We start from the raw sequence: 22,093 nt of genomic DNA, 5'->3' as shown, positions 1-22,093 counted from the left end.
AATTCTTTGACTCTTGTCGATGGCATTGTATGTTTTCATTTGTTCTCCGATCCACGCGCCGGTCTTTCTATCTTGTCTTGTGATGCCGAGCATGTATCTTTGCACCGTTCGTAGCTTTTGTGTCGATTGTGATATTAGTGTCCATCTTTCACTGGCATCTGTTAGAATAGGCAGCGCACACTGATCAAAAGGGCCCTTTTTCCCCTGGCTTTCAAGAGCGTTGTCTTTTTGTGCCAAGCAGGCTTCTCATTTGTTTTTTAGTTTCATGGGATTTTTAGTAAACGAAAAACTTGAAGAGACTATTTTTTATTATCAGAGAAGAGATTCAAACCACACTTATTACGAGCAGCGTTAATTTTACTATATCACAACCGATTCTTTCATTAGGTTATGATTTGGATCATCTGAGAGAGAGAATAACAATAAGCTGGACAGTCCGTGGACAAACATTCGGCAAAGACATGGAATAAAATGGCTGGGTTTGCTTAGTTAAAATTGAGGGTCTCCAGAGCTTCATTTAACTAATGCTGCCTCTGTAAAATTGTGGGTTTCCCGCACCACTATTGAAATGAAAGTTTAACAATGTTCCTACACTGGATCATTGCTTTACTTTTATTGCGTCTCCAGAGCATTTTTCTATTCAGATTTAGATTAAACATAGCCATTAACAATAAATAAACCGGAGTAATTAGGAAATTGCTCCGTTTCTGTAGTTACTAGTGCAATACTTACAAGAGAGAGTAAATCACAGCTCTATTAGTATTTTGTCTGAGCAGGCCGAAATGGTTTTTTACATAACGTATGTTTTGTTCTCTTCTCCAGTGAGGTTTGGCGAGTGACAGAAATATTAGAGAGGGAGAAATTGGCACTTCTTAAACAGTTGGATTTTTTGAGGTAAGAAGGTTTCCAAAACAAGTTGTGTGTGGTGTGTGTGTGTGTGTGTGTGTGTGTGTGTGTTTGTGTGGAGGTCATCTTCCTTTTTGATGAATTTGTTCTTTACTGCGGCGTTGTATAAGAAAGACAAAGCCGTTTGTTTAAATAAAACCAGGTCAGGGATTGAATCCACGTACATATTTTCCCAGTAAAATTGTAAAGCATTTATTATAAAATCTAGGTCGGGTCGTTCCAAATGGGCCAACGAGACAGGGAGGCCACCGGTGCTTCCACTAAGGACAAAAATGAAGTCGCACCTCCCAGTCACGAGCCTGTTCTTTCGAAAGGCACCAGATCATCTCAAGAGCTGGCAAATGGTTCATCCCGGCCCCAGTATTGCCCCTTTGTTATATCCATTAATTTTGAGATGCCGAGAAACAACAGTCCAGAAAGTTCACGAGCGACAGGACCAGGTGCCGGTTGGTGTAGGTCAGGGGGAAGGGATGGCAGAACCAGGGGTGGCGTTAAAAGAGGGATCAGCCTAGAATCCCTACGTAGTCGCAAACAGACTAAATCCAGCCTCCCTTGAATTCCATGGACCTTTGCCTAACTGTAAGCAGGCGCCAAGGGTTAATTGAGAAGGTTCCCCGTGTACAGGCCTTTTAGCAATAAATCGGTTTAATTGGAGCTTCCCGCGTGGACCTGGTCTTTCACACCTGACTTTCTGGGGGAGGAAAAGGAACTTCTTGTCTCCTTCCTCCACTGCGGGACCAGAGCAGCTGGTAGCACAATCAAGCTGGAGGCTCTGTCACTTTGGATTCTAGAACTGGGGTCCCCAACCCCGGGTTCGTGGACCGGTTAGCGGGCCGCAGCATGCCAGCAACCGGTCCGCACAGACGAGCAAGGCCCCATCCGTGGGAGGCAGGCAGCACACAAAACCACCCGCTCTCCGGTCCGCGGAATAACCTCTCTCCAAGGAAGCGGTGGTCCCCGGTGCCCCCAAAGGTTGGGGGGGGGGCCTCTGTGCTAGGAGGACTATATTTGCAGGAGCACTTCGGGAACCGGATGGAACATGGAGAGGAAACCAAGCTGTTTTCTCACCCATTTTCTTCACAGTTTAATTTGCATAAGGGTAATTCATTTTTTTTCTTTTCCTTTGCTGCGCCTCATTTGTGTCGATTCAACTGCACGCCCAGGGGTTTTCAGCGTCTCCTTCAGCTTGGCTCCATCCTTATTAATTGGTCCCTCTGTAATTGAGCAGAAGAAGAAACCTGTCAAATTCCGGTATTCAGAAGCTATCTTTTAAAAATGGCATCCCAGAATTGCCTCCCCGCAAAATAAAATAGGAATAAGTTAGACCATTTCTCCAGGATAAATACCCTGCCCCCCAACCGGAAAGGTTTTCTGGTAAATGGGCAATCTTGGAAGATACCCTTTAATTTTGGTGTTTTCCTTTCTTCCTTCTTTCCTTCCTTCCTTCCTTCCTTCCTTCCTTCCTTCCTTCCTTCCTTCCTTCCTTCCTTCCTTCCTCCCTTTCTTCCTAATATTCCCATTGTTTTCCTTCCTTCCTTCTTCTCTCCCGCTGTCCCACCCTCATTCCTTTCTTCCTAACTGTCATTCCCATCTTCCTTCCTTCCTTCCTTCCTTCCTTCCTTCCTTCCTTCCTTCCTTCCTTCCTTCCTTCCTTCCTCCCTCCCTCCCTCCCTCCCTCCCTCCCTCATTCCCTTTCTTTCTAATATTCCCATTGTTTTCCTTCCTTCCTTCCTTCCTTCCTTCCTTCCTTCCTTCCTTCCTTCCTTCCTTCCTTCCTTGCTTCCTTCCTTCTTCTCTCCCTCCCTCCATCCCTCCCTCATTCCTTTCTTCCTGTCATTCTTATTTTTCTCCTTCTTTCCTCCCTCCTTCCCTTTCTCCCTAACTGTCATTCCCATCTTCCTTCCTTCCTTCCTTCCTTCCTTCCTTCCTTCCCTCCCTCCCTCCCTCCCTCCCTCCCTCATTCCCTTTCTTTCTAATATTCCCATTGTTTTCCTTCCTTCCTTCCTTCCTTCCTTCCTTCCTTCCTTCCTTCCTTCCTTCCTTCCTTCCTTCTTCTCTCCCTCCCTCCATCCCTCCCTCATTCCTTTCTTCCTGTCATTCTTATTTTTCTCCTTCTTTCCTCCCTCCTTCCCTTTCTCCCTAACTGTCATTCCCATCTTCCTTCCTTCCTTCCTTCCTTCCTTCCTTCCTTCCTTCCTTCCTTCCTTCCTTCCCTCCCTCCGTCCCTCCCTCCCTCATTCCCTTTCTTTCTAATATTCCCATTGTTTTCCTTCCTTCCTTCCTTCCTTCCTTCCTTCCTTCCTTCCTTCCTTCCTTCCTTCTTCTCTCCCTCCCTCCATCCCTCCCTCATTCCTTTCTTCCTAACTGTCATTCTTATTGTTTTCCTTCTTTCCTCCCTCCCTCCCTCCCTTTCTTCCTGTCATTCCCATCTTCCTTCCTTCCTTCCTTCCTTCCTTCCTTCCTTCCTTCCTTCCTTCCTTCCTTCCTTCCTTCCTTCCTCATTATAGGGAAAGGAACAAACATCTGAGTGATCAGCGTGACGTGTGCCTTCATCAGGTACGTCGGTAGCTTTTTGGATAAAAAGGATTTTTTACACGAGGACCTTAGACAAAAACGGCCTCTGTAGCTTCCCATTTAAAACTTTACCTCCCACCCCGTTTAGACCAGGCGGGCTCTGTGCTAGGCGGTGGAATTTGGGAGTCTTAATCTGGGCAGGAAATACCTCCCAGCAGCCATTATTATGAACGATGCTTGGGTGGTGAAGCTCCAGTTCTGTGGTAAGGGAATTGAAGGCCCTTTGTTTGACCTTCTGACAATCAGAGTGCAAAGGGGGAAGCCGCATTCACTTAACAGCCGTGTCACTGACTTAGCCACTGCCATGATTCACTTAACAACCGTGGGCAAAGAAGCTCATAAAACGAGGACAAACTCACTGAACAAATGTCTCACTTAGCAACAGACATTTTGGGGCGTAAGTCGAGGACAACCTGGTAGAAACAAGCCTTCTCTATATTGTTTGGACATTCCGGCCTGGCTTCTACTGTTTTATTAAGTAGACCCTGACATTTTAAAATAATTATTTCCACAGAAATCTGGCTATGAGGCACCTGTCAGTCGGAAGCAAAGGTCAGGCTCCATTATTGGCAAATATTTGGAAAAAGGTTCACTGAAGAGGTAAGCCATCCATTGTGTCTTCGGCACATTATTTTTGTTTTCCAGATAACTTACAGAATTGGACAACATATCCAATCCAAATATTTATTTCCTGTGTTCGGTATATTCCGAATCTCCAGTCATATCTGTTCTGTCCCAGCCTACTTGGGTCCTGGTTACGCTCACAAGCAGAAACCCCTCTTCCAAGAAACAGGCAGGAACCTTAGGAAAAAACCGAAACCCCTTTTATTATTCACAGACCTGAGTCAAGGTCCAAGGCAACAAACACAGTCCACAGAAACTCGATCCTCAACACAAACGGCTGCCTTCGGCAACCAGCAGCTCCCACACCTTCCCTTTTATCATTCAGCCAAGGCCTGGCTTCCTAATGCCTTCTCCTTTGCCTTTGGAGCCACCCCATTGCATTCCTCTGTCCTACTCGCTTCTCTTTCCTGCGCATTTGTGCATCCGGGATACTTCCCAGCTGTTCTTTATCACTGTCCAACTCAGGCTCCCAGTATTTTATTTTATTTATTTATTTTTTATTTTAATTCCATTTATATCCCACCCTTCTCCGAAGACTCAGGGCGGCTTACAAGCTTAGCAGTAGCCTTCATTCTATGTATATGCCTGCTTATTAGGGCTTTCACACACCCCCAAGTGGCATTATTACAAAGTCAGCTTAATTGCCCCCAACAATCTGGGTCCTCATTTTACCTACCTGGGAAGGATGGAAGGCTGAGTCAACCTTGAGCCTGGTGGGATGTGAACCTGCACTAATTGCAGGCAGCTGGTGTTACTTAAGGAGGCATTAGCCCACTGCTCCACCAAGGCTCTAGTACAGCTGTGGCTCAGCCTGAGTACGTGTAGAGGGGCCAGGCTCCTTGTCCGACTGTGAGTCTTGAAGCTCCTCAAAGCCGTCCTCTGACTCTCATGTCACTCCAGGCCCCCTCCTCCTCCTCCTCCTCTGATTCCTCAGACTCAGCTGCCAGATCCGCTGGCTGGCGAGGAATCACAACAGTATCTTGGATATCAATCTTCTTTAGCCATGACTGAGAATTTATTTGGGAACCAAAACACTCCTTCTCTGAAAGATTGTTTTGTAGGGGGTAGATATTGGTGCCTTTATTGGAAGTTGAGGGTCCCAGAGTCCAAGCCTTTTTGTATCGACAGACCTCGACTTACAACCGTTTGTTTAGTGACTGAAGTTACAACAGCAGTGGAAAAAGGGACTTATGTCCGGTTTTTACACTTACGACTGTTGCAGCATCCCCCGTGGGCACGTCATCAAAATTCGGATGCTTGTCAATTGGTGACGGTCGCTGTGTCTATAAGTTTAAGCGCTGTTGCTATTGAAAAAAGGTTCATTTACCGAATATCCATAAACTGTGTCTGGGTTCTGGTGTGAAAAATATGAGCCGACGTTCAGATTTCCACCGGGTTATAAAGTTGCTGAGTTGTGTGTTTTCCCGAATAACTTTCCAGAGAGCCTTCGGAAGACGAGACCTTTAGCACATCCCAAAGAAGAAGTTCCCTCGGTGGGAATGCAGATCTTTCGTTAGATCCCGAGCCCCATAAGCCGGGGGGCCCGATCCAGAGGAAGGAGTTCAGAAGGTTAATATCCATTGAGGAAGACCATCTGCCACACCTTCTGAATAGGACAGAGAGGCAGCTAATTGGATGGTCTGAAGAAGATGGAGGTGAACGAGGACCAGATGTGAATGGAATCCAACGGCGGCCACAGGCTGAACAGTCTCGTGCCTCACCCAGGGAGGAGCCAGTAGGAAAAGAAACGCTGACACACGTAAGGAGAAAAACCGTCCGATTTAGATTTTTATGGAACAGAGTATTGGTAGCTCAGGGTTGAGCTGGGTGGGGTCCTTGGCGCTGTCTGAGCTGGGTTGTTCCCTTGAGATTTTAGATTTTCTTTTGGGTCAAGTGCACTTTGGCCAAATGAACAGAATAATAGAATAGCAGAGTTGGAAGGGACCTTGGAGGTCTTCTAGTCCAACCCCCTGCTCAGGCAGGGCACCCTAGACCACCTCAGACAAATGGTTGTCCAATCTCTTCTTTAAAAAACCCTACTGTTGGAGCATTCACAACTTCTGGAGGCAGGTTGTTCCACTGGTTAATTGTTCTCACTTCAGGAAGTTTCTCCTTAGTTCTAGGTTGCTTCTCTCCTTGGTGAGTTTCCATCCGTTGCTTCTTGTTCTGCCTTTAGCGGCTTTGGAGAATAGCTTGACTCCCTCTTCTTTGGGGCAGCCCCTGAGAGATTGGAAGAGTTGCTAGTCCAACTCTTTGCTCAAGGTCCTTCTCTTTATTAAACTAGACATACCCAATTCCAGCAACCTTCTTCGTGTGTTTCAGCCTCCAGTCCCCTGATCCTGTTTGTTGCTCTTCACTGCACTCTTTTTAGAGTCCCAACATCTTTTTTAATAATGTGGTGACCAAAACTGGATGCAGCGTTCCAAGCGTAATCTTAAGGTAAAGGTAAAGGTTCCCCCGCACACACGTGCTAGTCGTTTCTGACTCTAGGGGCTGGTGGTCATCTCTGTTTCAAAGCCAAAGAGCCAGCGCTTGTCCGAGGACGTCTCCGTGGTCATGTGGCCGGCATGACTAGACGCCAAAGGCGCACGGAATGCTGTTACCTTCCCACCGTAGCGGTCCCTATTTTTCTCCTTGCATTTTTTTACGTGCTTTTGAACTGCTAGGTTGGCAGAAGCTGGGACGAGTAACAGGCGCTTACTCTGCTACGCAGCACTCGGGATTCGACCCGCCAAACTGCCGACTTTCTGATCGACAAGCTCAGCGTCCTAAGCCACTGAGCCAATCTTACCAAGGCGTTATTAATTTCTAAATTAACTTCTAAAAATTCACAATGAGATTACACCCGATCTGGTCTATAAAGTTAGGTAAAGAATGCAACAGCAGTATATTAGCACCTTCATTATTAGTTCGGAATCAAATGGCGATAAATTGTTTGGTCTCTCTTAAAAAAAGTTCAAGCAACTTCTGGATAGCTTCCAACAATCATCTTTATAACTTTTTTCCCCCCTGACGTCACTAGAAATATGTAAAGAAATGTGCATTTGCCTTATTCAGTCTGAAGTTACATTTCTATTATAAAGATGTAAAATGAGAAATGTGGAAACATAAATCCCTTGCTTCTGTTCAAAGATCAAGAAATTTTAAAATCAGGGACAGAAATGATCAAGAGAACAGCAGTGAGGCTTCCTACTGTAAGCAAGGGTTAAAGCTATATTGCATTGTTTTGATGCTTTACGTTACTGTACATCCCATATTTTAATCTCTTATAATTGTTATTATGGTTCGTCGCACAGTCAGCCAGATGTCCAGGCTGGATTTGCCATTTTTATGCTCCTTCCCGAGTCCTTCCCAAGGACCTGGGATAGGCAGAGGTGGATTTTTCATGATCTTAAAGGTATCATCGCAGGATTTCAGCCGTTCCAAGCAAAGCTGCCTTTTGCAATTGACCGACGGGGATTTTGTCAATGCCGCTGGTGTGTTCAAGTGGGGCTCCAGTTGTTTTGGGATTGCATCCAAGGCGCAAATACTGTTATCTGATCATTTTCTTATTAGTCCTATATAAAAGAATTGCATAGCCGCTTCTGGTTTATATATAGCGTTCCTTTTTTAAAAAAAATCCTGTGCCTAACAATGCAATCCCTAAACACCTAATATCTCTGCTTGTGTGAAGGATGAAGCATTGCGCACGGCTCCGGATCGTATTTTCAAGATAGTTCTGGTGGGGAATTCGGCTGTGGGGAAAACGTCCTTTTTAAAGCAATTCTGCGAAGAACGGTTTTCTCCAGGCACGGCTGCCACAGTTGGTAAGTAAAAGAGGGCAGATATACGTACAACGCAGGTGTCTGGAATTTGGTAACTGCCAAAGATAAATTTTATAAATGCCTTTTTAGATAAATGTTTAGAAATGCCTTTTTCCTATGGAGATTCTCAAATCATCCAGGTCGTGGTTGAATTGAATTGAATTGAATTTATTAAATTTATATGTTGGAGTGTTGGAGCATTCACCACTTCTGGAGGCAGGTTGTTCCACTGATTGATTGTTCTAAGTGTCAGGAAATTTCTCCTTAGTTCCAAGTTGCTTCTCTCTTTGATCAGTTTCCATCCGTTGCTTCTTGTCCTGCCTTCAGGCGCTTTGGAGAATAGCTTGACTCCCTCTTCTTTGGGGCAGCCCCTGAGAGATTGGAAGGCCGCTATCATGTCACCCCTCGTCCTTCTCTTCATTAAATTAGACATCCCAAATCCAGCAACCGTTCCTTATATGTTTTAGCCTCCAGTCCCCTGATCATCTTTGTTGCTCTTCTCTGCCCTCTTTCTAGAATCTCAACCTCTTTTTTGCGTCGTGGCGAGAAAAACTGGATGCCGTATTCCAAGTGTGGCCTTACCAAGGCCTTGTAAAGTGGTAGTAACACTTCGCGTGATCTCGATTCTCTCCCTCTGTTTAATGCAGCCCAACACTGTGTTGGCTTTTTTGGCAGCTGCGGCACGTAAACAAGAGTTATTTTATGTTTGGGCTGGGGTCGGCTTTGATTTTGTGTGTTGTCTGTGTGTGTCTCTGTGTGTGCGTGTGGTCTCATTTCCTTTTGCCAAGGACCGTTCTGCCTTTTCCTGTGAGTCCGATTGCACGACACGGCTGAAAGAAGACGGGATTTTGTGACTTTGCCTTTCGGTGATATGCCTGGCTTTATACGCTCCGAGGCTTGCTTGTGTGCCATCTTCACCGCCCAAGGAATTTGTAGGAACCTCCTTCAATGCCACAGCTCAAAGGAGGCTATTTCCTCCCCCCCACAGCCCCGTCTACTTTTTTTCACGCTCCAACTTTCAAAACCGTCGTAGCTATGGGGAACACAGTAGTGCAGACTAATCTGCATTTAGTAGCCAGGTTGATGTCCTCCTTTTCCATACTCTTTTCCTGCTAATTACTGCTGTGTAGCCCCCCTAGAGTTTTGACACTTAATGGCGTTCGTCGTTTTGATCAATCTGCCAATGCATTCCGGCACGCATTTCATCTCATTGTGTACTTGGCCTTTTTGATGTTCAAGAAGCGATTAAAATTCTCCCTCTGGCTTTTTTTTTTGAGGGGAGAATTGTGTCGTCAGCATCCCGAAGAGTGTTCCTAGTCCTTCCTGCGGTCTTTGCTCTGTCTTTCCTTCACGATCCGGCTTCCTCACGATCACTTAGGACAGGGGGGTCTTCCAACGTGGCCCTTTGATGACTTCTGGGCTTCAACTCTCAGAATTCCTCAGCCAGCGTGCTGAAGTCCACAAGTCATCAAAGGGCCAAGTTGGAAGACCCCTCATGTAAAGCTTCTAGATCAGGGTTCTTGATCAGGGATGTGTGGACTTCAGCTCCCAGAATTCTGGGAATGGAAGACTTCGTATCATGAGTTCTTTGGTCCAATGGGACGTGAGCTTGGGTTTCTCTAGACCAGGGGTCTTCCAACTTGGCCCTTTGACGACTTGTGGACTTCAACTCCCAGAATTCCTCAGCCAGGCACTCACAATTCTGGGAGTTGAAGTCCACAAGTCATCAAAGGGCCAAGTTGGAAGACCCTTGATTTAGGAGGACATACGGATTGAATAAAAGTGGTGAAAGAATGCACCTTTCCCCACCATCCTTTCTCTGTCTTGAACCAATCGGCGTCTCCCTCTGGTGTTCACACAATGGCTTCCTGATTTGTGTACAACAACAGGACCAAGTGGGCCAGATCTTTTGGTGCCCTCCGGTCTTCTCGAGAGCTTGTCGTGATCGACTCAATCAAAGGCTTTCCTGTAGTCAACAAAGCAGATGTAGTTGCTCTTTGAATACTTTCGAGATTCCATCCCTCCCCCCCCCCCCTCTCTCTCTCTCTCTCTCTCTCTCTCTCTCAAATGTATTCAAAGAACATCTACATCTGCCCAGCAAATTTCACAAAAATAGAAATAGAAATTCCTGGGCGATCTAAGTGCCCTGGCGTGGAAAGCTATTTGGCAAAGAAAGAAAGCGAGAGTTAGATGCAAAAAGCAGAAGTTTTGACCTTTTAGAGGGGGCATTATGTGTTTAAATTCTTGGTTTGAATAAGATTAAAAGAACGGATGACCCTTAGATACAATTAGACTTTTATAATGAAAGATATGATTTAGAATTTAAATAGCTTTCTTTCTTTCTTTCTTTCTTTCTTTCTTTCTTTCTTTCTTTCTTTCTTTCTTTCTTTCTTTCTTTCTTTCTTTCTTTTTCTTCCTTCCTTCCTTCCTTCCTTCCTTCCTTCCTGTCTCTCTGTCTCTCTCTCTCTCTTCCTTCCCTCCCTTCCTTCCTTCCTTCTTTCCTTCCTTCCTTCCTTCCTTCCTTCCTTCCTTCCTTCCTTCCTTCCTTCCTTCCTTCCTTCCTGTCTCTCTCTCTCTCTCTTCCTTTCTCCTTTCTTTCTTTCTTTCTTCCTTCCTTTCTTTCTTTCTTTCTTTCTTTCTTTCTTTCTTTCTTTCTTTCTTTCCTTCCTTCCTTCCTCCCTCCCTCCCTCCCTCCCTCCCTCCCTCCCTCCCTCCCTCTTTCTTTCTTTCTTTCCTTTCTTTCTTTCTTTCTTTCTTTCTTTCTTTCTTTCTTTCGATACGGGAAATATCAAAATAGGAGGAGGATTGGTACGAACAAAACTTTTAGCTATGCAAATGTAATTAACGTTGAGAAAATCAAAACTGACCAAGACGTTTCAACTGTTGATGGGAAGCCAAACCTTAAGGAGAGCAATGGATGCTTTTGAGATTTTTCCGTCATCCAGCATAGATTTGCAATACGGTCACGGGTGCCGCACGTCCTTCCGAAGCCAGCTTGAACATCGGCTCACTCCTTTCTGAGTGTTGGGGCCAGATGTGGCACGATCCGAAGAAAATGGCAGTAGCACTTATATACCGCTTTACAGCACTCTGTGGAACAGCCTGCCTCCAGAAGTTGTGGGGGCTCCATCCCTGGAGGTCTTTGAAGCCCGTTTGCCTGAAATTGCACAGGGTCTTCTGCTTGAGCCTCTGAGGTCCCTCCCAGCTCTCCTCTGATTGGCTGATACAATTGGAGGTGTTTGTTCTCCACAGGTGTGGATTATTCTATGAAAACCCTGAACCTGGATGGCAGCCAGGTGGTACTGCAACTCTGGGACACCGCTGGACAAGAAAGGTAATCCTCTGGCTCTGATCTTGGTAGGAAATACCCGTCAGGTGTAGTTCAGCTCAATTCCTGTGGAAGGTGTGTCCCTCCTCCAGGTAGAGCTAGCTAGGCAACCAACGCCACACAAGCAGTAAATCAGCCAAACACCCATCGGCTTCCCTCACCTGTTTTGACCCGTTTGCTGAGACGGTTTACCGGGGTGTGGCGGTTGCAGGCCTTACAACTGCTCGGAGCCACAGGTGAGAGCTGAGCACCAGGCGTGAACCAATGACGGTTCAACAGCCCTAGAATGGGCACGGCTGGCCCCTCCGCCAGAGGTGCTACTCCTCTCCCAACCCCTCATGCGCGCTTATCGATTAGGACTCCTTTCATTAGAACAGTTACAGTCACAGAGAGTGGGGTGCGATGACTCAGTGGTTAGAGACGCTGAGCTTGCCAGCTGGGAAGCTGAGAGGCCGAGTTCAAGAGCCGAGTGCCACGTTACGGGGTGAGCTCCTGTCCCTTGCTCCAGCTCCTGCCCACCCAGCAGTGTGAAAGCATGTAAATGCGAGTAGATAAATAGGTACCACATTGGTGAGAAAGGAACAGTGTGCCTTGGCCCTCGGCGTATAGTCATTCTGGCCACATAACTATAGAAATAGGAATAGGAACAGGGTAGAATAGAATAGAATAGAATAGAATAGAATAGAATAGAATAGAATAGAATAGAATAGAATAGAATAGAATAGAATAGAATAGAATAGAATAGAATGGAATAGAAAATATGAGAGAATAAGGAATAGAATAGAATAGAATAGAATAAGGAAATGAATAGAATAGGAATAGAATAGAATAGAATAGAATAGAATAAGGAAAGAATAAGGAATAGAATAGAATAGAATAGAATAGAATAGAATAGAATAGAATAGAATAGAATAGAATAGAAATTTAGAAGGGAATAGAATAACAATAGCATAGAATGGAATGGAATGGACTGGAATGGAATAGAATAGAATAGAATAAGGAAAAAATAAGGAAAGGAATAGAATAGAATAGAATAGAATAGAATAGAATAGAATAGAATAGAATAGAATAGAATAGAATAGAATAAGGAAAGAATAAGGAAAGGAATAGAATAGAATAGAAATTTAGAAGGGAATGGAATAAAAATAGCATAGAATGGAATGGAATGGAACGGAACGGAACAGAACAGAACAGAACAGAACAGAATAGAATAGAATTGGAAGGGACCTTGGAGGTCATCTAGTCCAACCCCCTGCTCAGGCAGGAAACCCTATACCAATTCAGACAAGTGGCTGTCCAGGAACCTCTTAAAAACTTCCAGTGTTGGAGCATCCACCACTTCCGGAGGCAGGCTGTTGAAGTGTCTTCTGACAACGTTGACTCCCTTAAGCTAAGAAAGGGAGATGAGGGCTGCCCCACAGAGTCAGACACAAGTGCGCAGGGGAAAGCTTGACCTTTTCTCAACAGTGAAAGCGATTTGAACCCCTGACCGAGAGGGGTGATGGGCTTCTCGTTGCTAGGTGTGCTCGAGCAGAGACTAGATCCCCTCAGGTCTAGAATGCTTTAACCTGGATTGGATTTTGGACTGAGCAGGGAAGGGCTGGCTTTTGATGGCTGCTTTATCTTCTGCTCTTCTCAAACCGTTGGTTTCCAGGTATCGCAGCATCACGAAGCAGTTCTTCCGGAAAGCCGACGGTGTCGTTGTGATGTATGACGTAACAGCACAAGACACCTTCGTGTCTGTAAAGCAGTGGATGGTGAGCGTAGAGGCAAGTTCCATTTTGATTTAAATTCTCCAGCATTTTGTCCTTTGTCCTTTTCCACCACCACCACCCCACTTTCCCCCCAATTTGCTTCTTCCTCTTTCCCCGCAGGAGAATGCTCTCTCCTTCAATGGCTGTTCCTTATTTCTTAGGAGGCAGCTGGGGAGAACATTCCTGTCCTTTTGCTCGGCAATAAAATTGACAAGGAAGAAGAACGAGAAGTTCCTAAGAGATTGGGAGAGCACCTAGCCAAGGTACAGTAAGAAGGGAGAGCTTTGGATAATCAAGAGAAAAAAATAATAATAATAATAGCACAGGGGTCCCCAACCTCCGGGCCCTGGATCAGTAATGGACCGCGGCACGCCAGCAACCGCTCTGCACAAACGAGCAAAGCCGCATCTGCGGGATGCAGGCAGCACACAAAAACCACGCACTCTCCGGTCCGTGGAAAAAACCTTTCCCCACGGAACCGGTCCCTGGTGCCCGGAAGGTTGGGGGTCTCTGCGTTAGCACATAGCCCTGGAAACAACTTCTTAAGAGAATTTATTCAGTAAATATCTTCCTTCTGTTATTGAGGTTATGGGTAGCCTTACAGCTATGGAACCCCACTGCTTCCGTGATTGTCATAAGTAAATATACTTATTCTGCTACATCTTGCTTTTACCCGTTGTGGGGGAAAAAAAAATATCCCTTGACTCCGGAGCTTGTTTCAACAGAAGCTGCACGAGCCGTTTCATTTAGTGCTGTTAACTTCCCGATAAAGGAATTTGGAGGTCTCGTTTGCTTCCTACCTAGTTTGGGGCAGATTCCCTTGTTCCTAAATGTCCTTACAGGCAATCCTTCGACTTTCAAACTTTCGTTAAATGACCGTCTGAAGTTACAACGGCACTTTAAAAAGTGACTTACGACGGATTCTTACGGCCATTGTATCATCTCTGTGGTCACGTGATCAAAATTCGGACGCTGGGCAACTGGCATGTACTTACGACTGTTGCAGCCGCCGCCTGGGGTCACGTGATCACCCTTTGCGACCTTCCCAGCTGGCTCCTGACTGGCCAAGTCAGTGGGGGGGAAATCCGGATTTGCTTCAGGACGACATGATTCGCTGAACAACTGCAGCGATTTGCTTAAACGGGGCAACCCCCCCCCAAAAAGGTCGTAAAATGGGGCACGGGTCACTTAAGAGCTGTCTTGTTTAGCAACGGAAATGTTGGGCTCAGTTGAGGTCGTAAGTGGAGGACTACCTGTACTGTACCAGTGCAGATGGAGATTGCCTTCTGCATTAATTAATACCTGAATGAATTCATATCAAGTCAGGGACAAGGGTCCTGTTGTCCTTCCAGCACTCTCTGAGAAAAAAATGGGGACAACCCAGTTCAGAGATTTCCCAGCAGTTAGAAACATTGTTAGAGACAACCCTCCCCGTCCCACTTTGTGGTCTGTTCCTGTTGCTGCCCTCTGGGAGGAGGTTTTGTAGTATTTATAGCAGAACTACTAGATTCTGTAACAGCTTTTATTTATGCCATCGGTCCTGTAAATTCGCAGGATTTCCCCCCCCCCCCCGCCACCATGTACACATTCAAACTAGACTGTGATGTTTCTCTGTGTCGTATATGTGCGTGTATGTGGGTGCATGCATAATGGTATTTGTTTCTGAGAACTGAATGCAACAAAATTTCATTTTAATGTATGCGGAATAGTGTACATTTAAAGTGACAGTAGTTTTTATTCTGTTCTATTCTATTCCATTCCATTCCATTCCATTCCATTCCATTCCATTCCATTCCATTCCATTCCATTCCATTCCATTCTATTCTATTCTATTCTATTCTATTCTATTCTATTCTATTCTATTCTATTCTATTCTATTCTATTCTTCATTCCTATATTCTATTCTATTCTATTCTATTCTATTCTATTCTATTCTATTCTATTCTATTCTATTCTATTCTATTCTATTCTATTCTTCATTCCTATATTCTATTCTATTCTATTCTATTCTATTCTATTCTATTCTATTCTATTCTATTCTATTCTATTCTATTCTATTCTATTCTATTCTATTCTATTCTTCATTCCTATATTCTATTCTATTCTATTCTATTCTATTCTGTTCTATTCTATTCTATTCTATTCTATTCTATTCTATTCTATTCTATTCTATTCTATTCTATTAATAGAATAGAATAGAATAGAAACTTTATTGTCACTTTAAATGTACACTAATCGGCATACATTAATATGAAATTTTGTTGCATTCTATTCTAGGAATAGACTAGAATAACAGAGTTGGAAGGGACCTTGGAGGTCATCTAGTCCAACCCCCTGCTCAGGCAGGAAACCCTAGACCATTTCAGACAAATGACTGTCCAACCTCTTTTTAAAAACGTCCAGTGTCGGAGCACCCACAACTTCTGGAGGCAGGTGGTTCCACTGGTCCATTGTTCTAACTATTCTCTTGTATTCTTATTCTCTCTCTTTCAAAGAGAACAGGTCACCTTCAGAAAAGCACCCTCCGGATCTGGAACGATAATAGTGTTTTATTAACATCGTTTTATTCTCCCCCCCCACTTCTTTTATCCGAGATGCACGACGTCTTCCTTTTGATCCCTTCCTTTTGAGCAGAGATGATCCTTCAGTTGCCATCCTGGGCGTCTTCCTGCATTATCACCGTTCCGTCCTATTTGCCTTGACTTATCGAGAATTCAAGGTCGTTTCCCACACTCCTGAGCATTAGCGTGCATACAAAGATGGCCCGTGAATTTTATTTTTCCTTGAAAACTGGGTTTAAAAGAACCCTCCGTCATAGCGACATCTTTAATTTCTTTCCTTTTTCCGCCCTTCTCATGATCCCAAGTCTTGGCCTACATATTTTGACCGGACGTTTGGAGACGCAACGCATCTCATGATAGCAATTTATGGTCCAGACGATGCTGAGGGACCGTTTGCCTCATGAAGTAAAAGGTGTGGGGGGGCCTTCTTGGAGCTGGATTCATGAGGTGTGCCACCTTGTGTATCGTTTCCGAGACCCTAAAAGTGTTCGGGTTCTGATCCGCTTTCAGTACAAAGGGTGGACCTGACCCAGCTAACACAGTTCCTCATAGTCACATATCTTTGCTGTTTTTATCGTACAGGTAGTCCTTGACCTACGACCTCAGTTGAGCCAAAAAAGTTTGTTGCCAAGTGAAACATTTGTTACCTGAGTTTTTGCCCCGTTTTCAGACCTTTCCTGCAGTTGTTAATTTGGGAACATTTTTGTTCGGTGAAGCTGAACAAAGGCCACACCTGGAATCCTGCATCCGGTATGGGTCACCACGATGTAAAAAAGAGGTTGAGACTCTAGAAAGAGTGCAGAGAAGAGCAACAGAGAGGATTAAAAGACTGGAGGCTAAAACATATGACGAAGAGTTGCAGGAACGTGAACAGAATGACCAGGGGAGACATGATAGCTGTCTTTCAATCTCTCAGGGGCTGCCCCAAAGAAGAGGCAGTCAAGCTATTCTCCAAAGCACCTGAAGGCAGGAGAAGAAGCAACGGATGGAAACGAATCAAGGAGAGAAGCAACCTGGAACTAAGGAGAAACTTCCTAACAGCGAGGACAATCAACCAGTGGAACAACCGGCCTCCAGAAGCTGTGAATGCTCCAACACTGGAAGTTTTTAAGAAGAGACTGGACAGCCATTTGTCTGAAATGGTATAGGGTTTCCTGCCTGAGCAGGGGGTTGGACTAGATGACCTCCAAGGTCCCTTCCAACTTTCCTCCTCCTCCTCCTCCTCCTCCTCCTCCTCCTCCTCATTATTATTATTATTATTATTATTTGCAAAATACATCAAGAAATTGCAGCTCCCTGCAATAACTCCAGCAAAGCTACAAAAAACTGCGCTACTCGGAACATTTTACATTTTAAGGAGATGCCTGGTTGATACCTAGGATGCTGGCAGCAACCCGTGCCGACCATTAGTGCCAGTCAATCTGAGTGTTAAGTTGACTGAGTTTCATGTGTTGTTGTTGTTGTTGTTGTTGTTGTTGTTGTTGTTGTTGTTGTTATTATTATTATTATTATTATTATTATTATTATTATTATTATTAATATTATTATCTGGCTTCCCCCTTGACTTTGCTTGCTGGAAAGTCACAAAAGGGGACACTGCAGCCGTCATAGGAATGAGTCAGTTGTCAAGCGTGTGAATTTTCATCACGTGACCATGGGGAGGCTGCAAGAGAAATATCTCCTGATGGAAGACGTATTTTCACATCCTTCAACGCACAAAGGGATCGACGGCCCTTCCTAGCATATTTATTCCTGAATTTATGTCTCAATGTCGTGCGGTTTGCCAGAAGCAGCAACTTCCAGGGTCATTAATTTCCTGTGGATGAAATTGGTGAAATGTAATTTAGGAAATCAGAATTTAGTTTTGCATCTGTAGGTTTGTGCTGAATTTGGGGGTTTCAGACGTCTCTGTTACACTGAATATAGAATACAGGAGCCGTCTGGTCCAACGGCCTGCTCAAGCAGGAGACTTTTACAGAATCGGAGAATGACAGATCTGGAAGGGAGCTCGGAGGTCATCTAGTCCAGCCCCCTGCTCAAGCAGGAGACTTTTACAGAATCGGAGAATGACAGATCTGGAAGGGAGCTCGGAGGTCATCTAGTCCAGCCCCCTGCTCAAGCAGGAGACTTTTACAGAATCGGAGAATGACAGATCTGGAAGGGAGCTCGGAGGTCATCTAGTCCAGCCCCCTGCTCAAGCAGGAGACTTTTACAGAATCGGAGAATGACAGATCTGGAAGGGAGCTCGGAGGTCATCTAGTCCAGCCCCCTGCTCAAGCAGGAGACTTTTACAGAATCGGAGAATGACAGATCTGGAAGGGAGCTCGGAGGTCATCTAGTCCAGCCCCCTGCTCAAGCAGGAGACTTTTACAGAATCAGAGAATGACAGATCTGGAAGGGAGCTCGGAGGTCATCTAGTCCAGCCCCCTGCTCAAGCAGGAGACCCTTAGAGAATCATAGAATAACAGAGCTGGAACGGACCTCAGAGGTCATCTAGTCCAGCCCCCTGCTCAAGCAGGAGATTTTTACAGAATCAGAGAATGACAGATCTGGAAGGGACCTTGGAGATCTTCTAGTCCAGCCCCCTGCTCAAGCGGGAGACTTTTACAGAATCGGAGAATGACAGATCTGGAAGGGAGCTCGGAGGTCATCTAGTCCAGCCCCCTGCTCAAGCAGGAGACCCTTAGAGAATCATAGAATAACAGAGCTGGAACGGACCTCAGAGGTCATCTAGTCCAGCCCCCTGCTCAAGCAGGAGATTTTTACAGAATCAGAGAATGACAGATCTGGAAGGGACCTTGGAGATCTTCTAGTCCAGCCCCCTGCTCAAGCGGGAGACCCTTAGAGAATCATAGAATAACAGAGCTGGAACGGACCTCAGAGGTCATCTAGTCCAGCCCCCTGCTCAAGTGGGAGACTTTTACAGAATCAGAGATTGACAGATCTGGAAGGGAGCTCAGAGGTCATCTAGTCTAGCCCCCTGCTCAAGCGGGAGACTTTTACAGAATCGGAGAATGACAGATCTGGAAGGGAGCTCGGAGGTCAACTAGTCTAGCCCCCTGCTCAAGCGGGAGACTTTTACAGAATCGGAGAATGACAGATCTGGAAGGGAGCTCAGAGGTCATCTAGTCCAGCCCCCTGCTCAAGCGGGAGACTTTTACAGAATCGGAGAATGACAGATCTGGAAGGGAGCTCGGAGGTCATCTAGTCCAGCCCCCTGCTCAAGCAGGAGACCCTTAGAGAATCATAGAATAACAGAGCTGGAACGGACCTCAGAGGTCATCTAGTCCAGCCCCCTGCTCAAGCAGGAGATTTTTACAGAATCAGAGAATGACAGATCTGGAAGGGACCTTGGAGATCTTCTAGTCCAGCCCCCTGCTCAAGCGGGAGACTTTTACAGAATCGGAGAATGACAGATCTGGAAGGGAGCTCGGAGGTCATCTAGTCCAGCCCCCTGCTCAAGCAGGAGACCCTTAGAGAATCATAGAATAACAGAGCTGGAACGGACCTCAGAGGTCATCTAGTCCAGCCCCCTGCTCAAGCAGGAGATTTTTACAGAATCAGAGAATGACAGATCTGGAAGGGACCTTGGAGATCTTCTAGTCCAGCCCCCTGCTCAAGCGGGAGACCCTTAGAGAATCATAGAATAACAGAGCTGGAACGGACCTCAGAGGTCATCTAGTCCAGCCCCCTGCTCAAGTGGGAGACTTTTACAGAATCAGAGATTGACAGATCTGGAAGGGAGCTCAGAGGTCATCTAGTCTAGCCCCCTGCTCAAGCGGGAGACTTTTACAGAATCGGAGAATGACAGATCTGGAAGGGAGCTCGGAGGTCAACTAGTCTAGCCCCCTGCTCAAGCGGGAGACTTTTACAGAATCGGAGAATGACAGATCTGGAAGGGAGCTCAGAGGTCATCTAGTCCAGCCCCCTGCTCAAGCGGGAGACTTTTACAGAATCGGAGAATGACAGATCTGGAAGGGAGCTCAGAGGTCATCTAGTCCAGCCCCCTGCTCAAGCGGGAGATTTTTACAGAATCAGAGAATGACAGATCTGGAAGGGACCTCGGAGATCTTCTACTCCAGCCCCCTGCTCAAGCAGGAGACCCTTAGAGAATCATAGAATAAAAGAGCTGGAAGGGACCTCAGAGGTCATCTAGTCCAGCCCCCTGTTCAAGCAGGAGACCCTTAGAGAATCATGAGAATAACAGAGCTGGAAGGATCCTTGGAGGTCATCTAGTCCAGCCCCCTGCTCCCGCAGGAGACCCTCTACCATTCCAGACAAGCGGCTGTCCAACCTCTTCTTAAAATCCTCCAGTGATGGAGCGCCCCCAACCTCTTCCACGGATTAATTCTTCTCACTGTCAGTTCCTTATAGCGAAGTGCCATTTATTCTCCAAACAGAATTCTACTTCCCAGAGTTGGCGACCAACACGTAAGGGAAAAAGGATGGGAAGTGGAACTTGAAAAAAAGGGGGTTCTAGACCCCCCCTCTCCTACTGTCTTGTCAATCTAGTTCTACCCTATGGAGATGGTAATACACAAATACACTTGCTATATTTTCCCATGTTTAAATTTCAGGGTCTCCCATTTCCTCTGACTTTGCTGGAAAACTACTATTAGGAATCTTTTAATTTTAGACCAACTTTCCCCCACCCCCTCCCCGCTCTGTTCTAGGATTACCGTTCGATTTTTTACGAATGCAGTGCCTTGACGGGGGAGAACAGCAAAGCATCTGTGCTGCACCTGGCCAGGTATGGAAAATGGGATTTGAGCCAAGGAAAAGCCAGAAAGGACAAAAGGACAGAAGGACAATCTCGGCATGAATGAGACTTTGGGGGAAGAGGCACAGAACAAAGGAATTGTCTTCACATTTCTTCTCTTCCTGGCCTCTTCGGCTGCCTACTGTCTCCTGACCCTGTTCCAACCAGTAGTGAAAAATATAACTTAAATCAGTTCTTCTTATGAGAATTTACACAAGCGGATTAGGTAAATAACTGTCTTTAGTTAGATACAAGAAATGATCAGTCTATAATTTTAATGGTAGGTTTATTTTAACAGTGAGAGACAGAATAACAACAAAAAATCCAGAATCAATCAATCTGTCTGTCTGTCCGTCCGTCCATCTATCTATCTATCTATCTATCTATCTATCTATCTATCTATCTATCTATCTATCTATCTATCTATCCATCCATCGATTTGCCTATTATCTATCATCTATCATTTATCTATATTTGCCTATTATCTGACTGTCTGTCTATCTATCTATCTATCTATCTATCTATCTATCTATCTATCTATCTATCTATCTATCATCTATCTGTCTATCTATCCCTGTCTGTCTGTCTGTCTGTCTGTCTATCATCTATCTATCTATCTATCTATCTATCTATCTATCTATCTATCTATCTATCTATCTATCTATCTATCTATCTATCTATCATCTATCTGTCTATCTATCCCTGTCTGTCTGTCTGTCTGTCTGTCTATCATCTATCTATCTATCTATCTATCTATCTATCTATCTATCTATCTATCTATCTATCTATCATCTATCTATCTATCTATCTATCTATCTATCTATTTGCCTATTATCTATCATCTATCATTTATCTATATTTGCCTATTATCTGTCTGTCTATCTATCTATCTATCTATCTATCTATCTATCTATCTATCTATCTATCTATCTATCTATCTATCATCTATCTATCCCTGTCTGTCTGTCTGTCTGTGTGTGTGTGTGTCTGTCTATCTATCTATCTATCTATCTATCTATCTATCTATCTATCTATCTATCTATCTATCTATCTATCTACCTACCTACCTACCTACCTACCTACCTACCGGTACCTACCTATCTACCTACCTATGAAGCAGGGTCTTCATACATGTTTCCTAAGCGCTGCTGCTGGAAACAAGAATAGAATAGATCGGGGGTCTTCAAACGTGGCCCTTTTATGACTTGTGGACTTCAGCTCCCAGAATTCCTCAGCCAGGCACACTAGAGTTGAAGTCCACAAGTCATAAAAGGGCCACGTTTGAAGACCCCTGGAATAGATGGTCCAGCTTTGGAAAAAAAACCACAATTCCCCTCCATCTACTTTTGTCTCCCATAGGATTTTAAAAGAACAGGAAGACAACGTGAAAGAAAAAACTATTCAGCTGCAGCAACAGCCTAAGAAAACAACTTGTTGTTCCAGACAATAAAACACAATCATTTTCATCTTCCCTACACTACAGTGTCCTAGGTTATATTGTCAGGCATTGTTTTATGGCTTTTACAGGAGCGTAAGTCATTCTTATAGGGACGCGGTGGCTCAGTGGGTTAGGACGCTGAGCTTGTCGATCAGACGGTCGGCAGTTTGGCGGGTCGAATCCCGAGTGCCGCATAGCAGAGTGAGCGCCTGTTACGCGTCCCAGCTTCTGCCAACCTAGCAGTTCGAAAGCACATAAAAAATGCAAGTAGAAAAACAGGGACCACTCCGGTGGGAAGGTAACAGCGTTCCACGCGCCTCTGGCGTCTAGTCATGCCGGCCACATG

The 22,093-nt window shown here is 45.1% G+C and overlaps 1 protein-coding gene across 4 annotated transcripts in view; it reads left to right on the top strand.

Moving 5' to 3' along the window:
* The window catches only part of CRACR2A (calcium release activated channel regulator 2A), a 43,700-nt gene extending 21,834 nt beyond the window's left edge, over positions 1 to 21,866 (top strand). For all 4 annotated transcript variants that reach the window (XM_083365842.1, XM_083365845.1, XM_083365843.1 and 1 more), the window contains 10 exons: positions 823 to 894; positions 3,414 to 3,462; positions 3,995 to 4,080; positions 5,545 to 5,863; positions 7,778 to 7,910; positions 11,160 to 11,241; positions 12,890 to 13,004; positions 13,151 to 13,252; positions 20,224 to 20,300; positions 21,669 to 21,866. In XM_083365842.1, the coding sequence (XP_083221968.1) occupies positions 823 to 894; positions 3,414 to 3,462; positions 3,995 to 4,080; positions 5,545 to 5,863; positions 7,778 to 7,910; positions 11,160 to 11,241; positions 12,890 to 13,004; positions 13,151 to 13,252; positions 20,224 to 20,300; positions 21,669 to 21,759 (1,126 nt within the window). In that variant the 3' untranslated portion in view covers positions 21,760 to 21,866. The remainder of the gene's footprint in view (positions 1 to 822; positions 895 to 3,413; positions 3,463 to 3,994; positions 4,081 to 5,544; positions 5,864 to 7,777; positions 7,911 to 11,159; positions 11,242 to 12,889; positions 13,005 to 13,150; positions 13,253 to 20,223; positions 20,301 to 21,668) is intronic.
* The last annotated feature ends 227 nt before the right edge of the window (positions 21,867 to 22,093 follow it).

Source organism: Vipera ursinii, assembly GCF_947247035.1.
Source record: "Vipera ursinii genome assembly, chromosome: 6".
In the NCBI taxonomy this organism is placed as follows: domain Eukaryota; kingdom Metazoa; phylum Chordata; class Lepidosauria; order Squamata; family Viperidae; genus Vipera; species Vipera ursinii.
The sequence above is the reverse complement of the archived record's forward strand: the minus strand, read 5'-3'. Positions and strand labels throughout refer to the sequence as shown.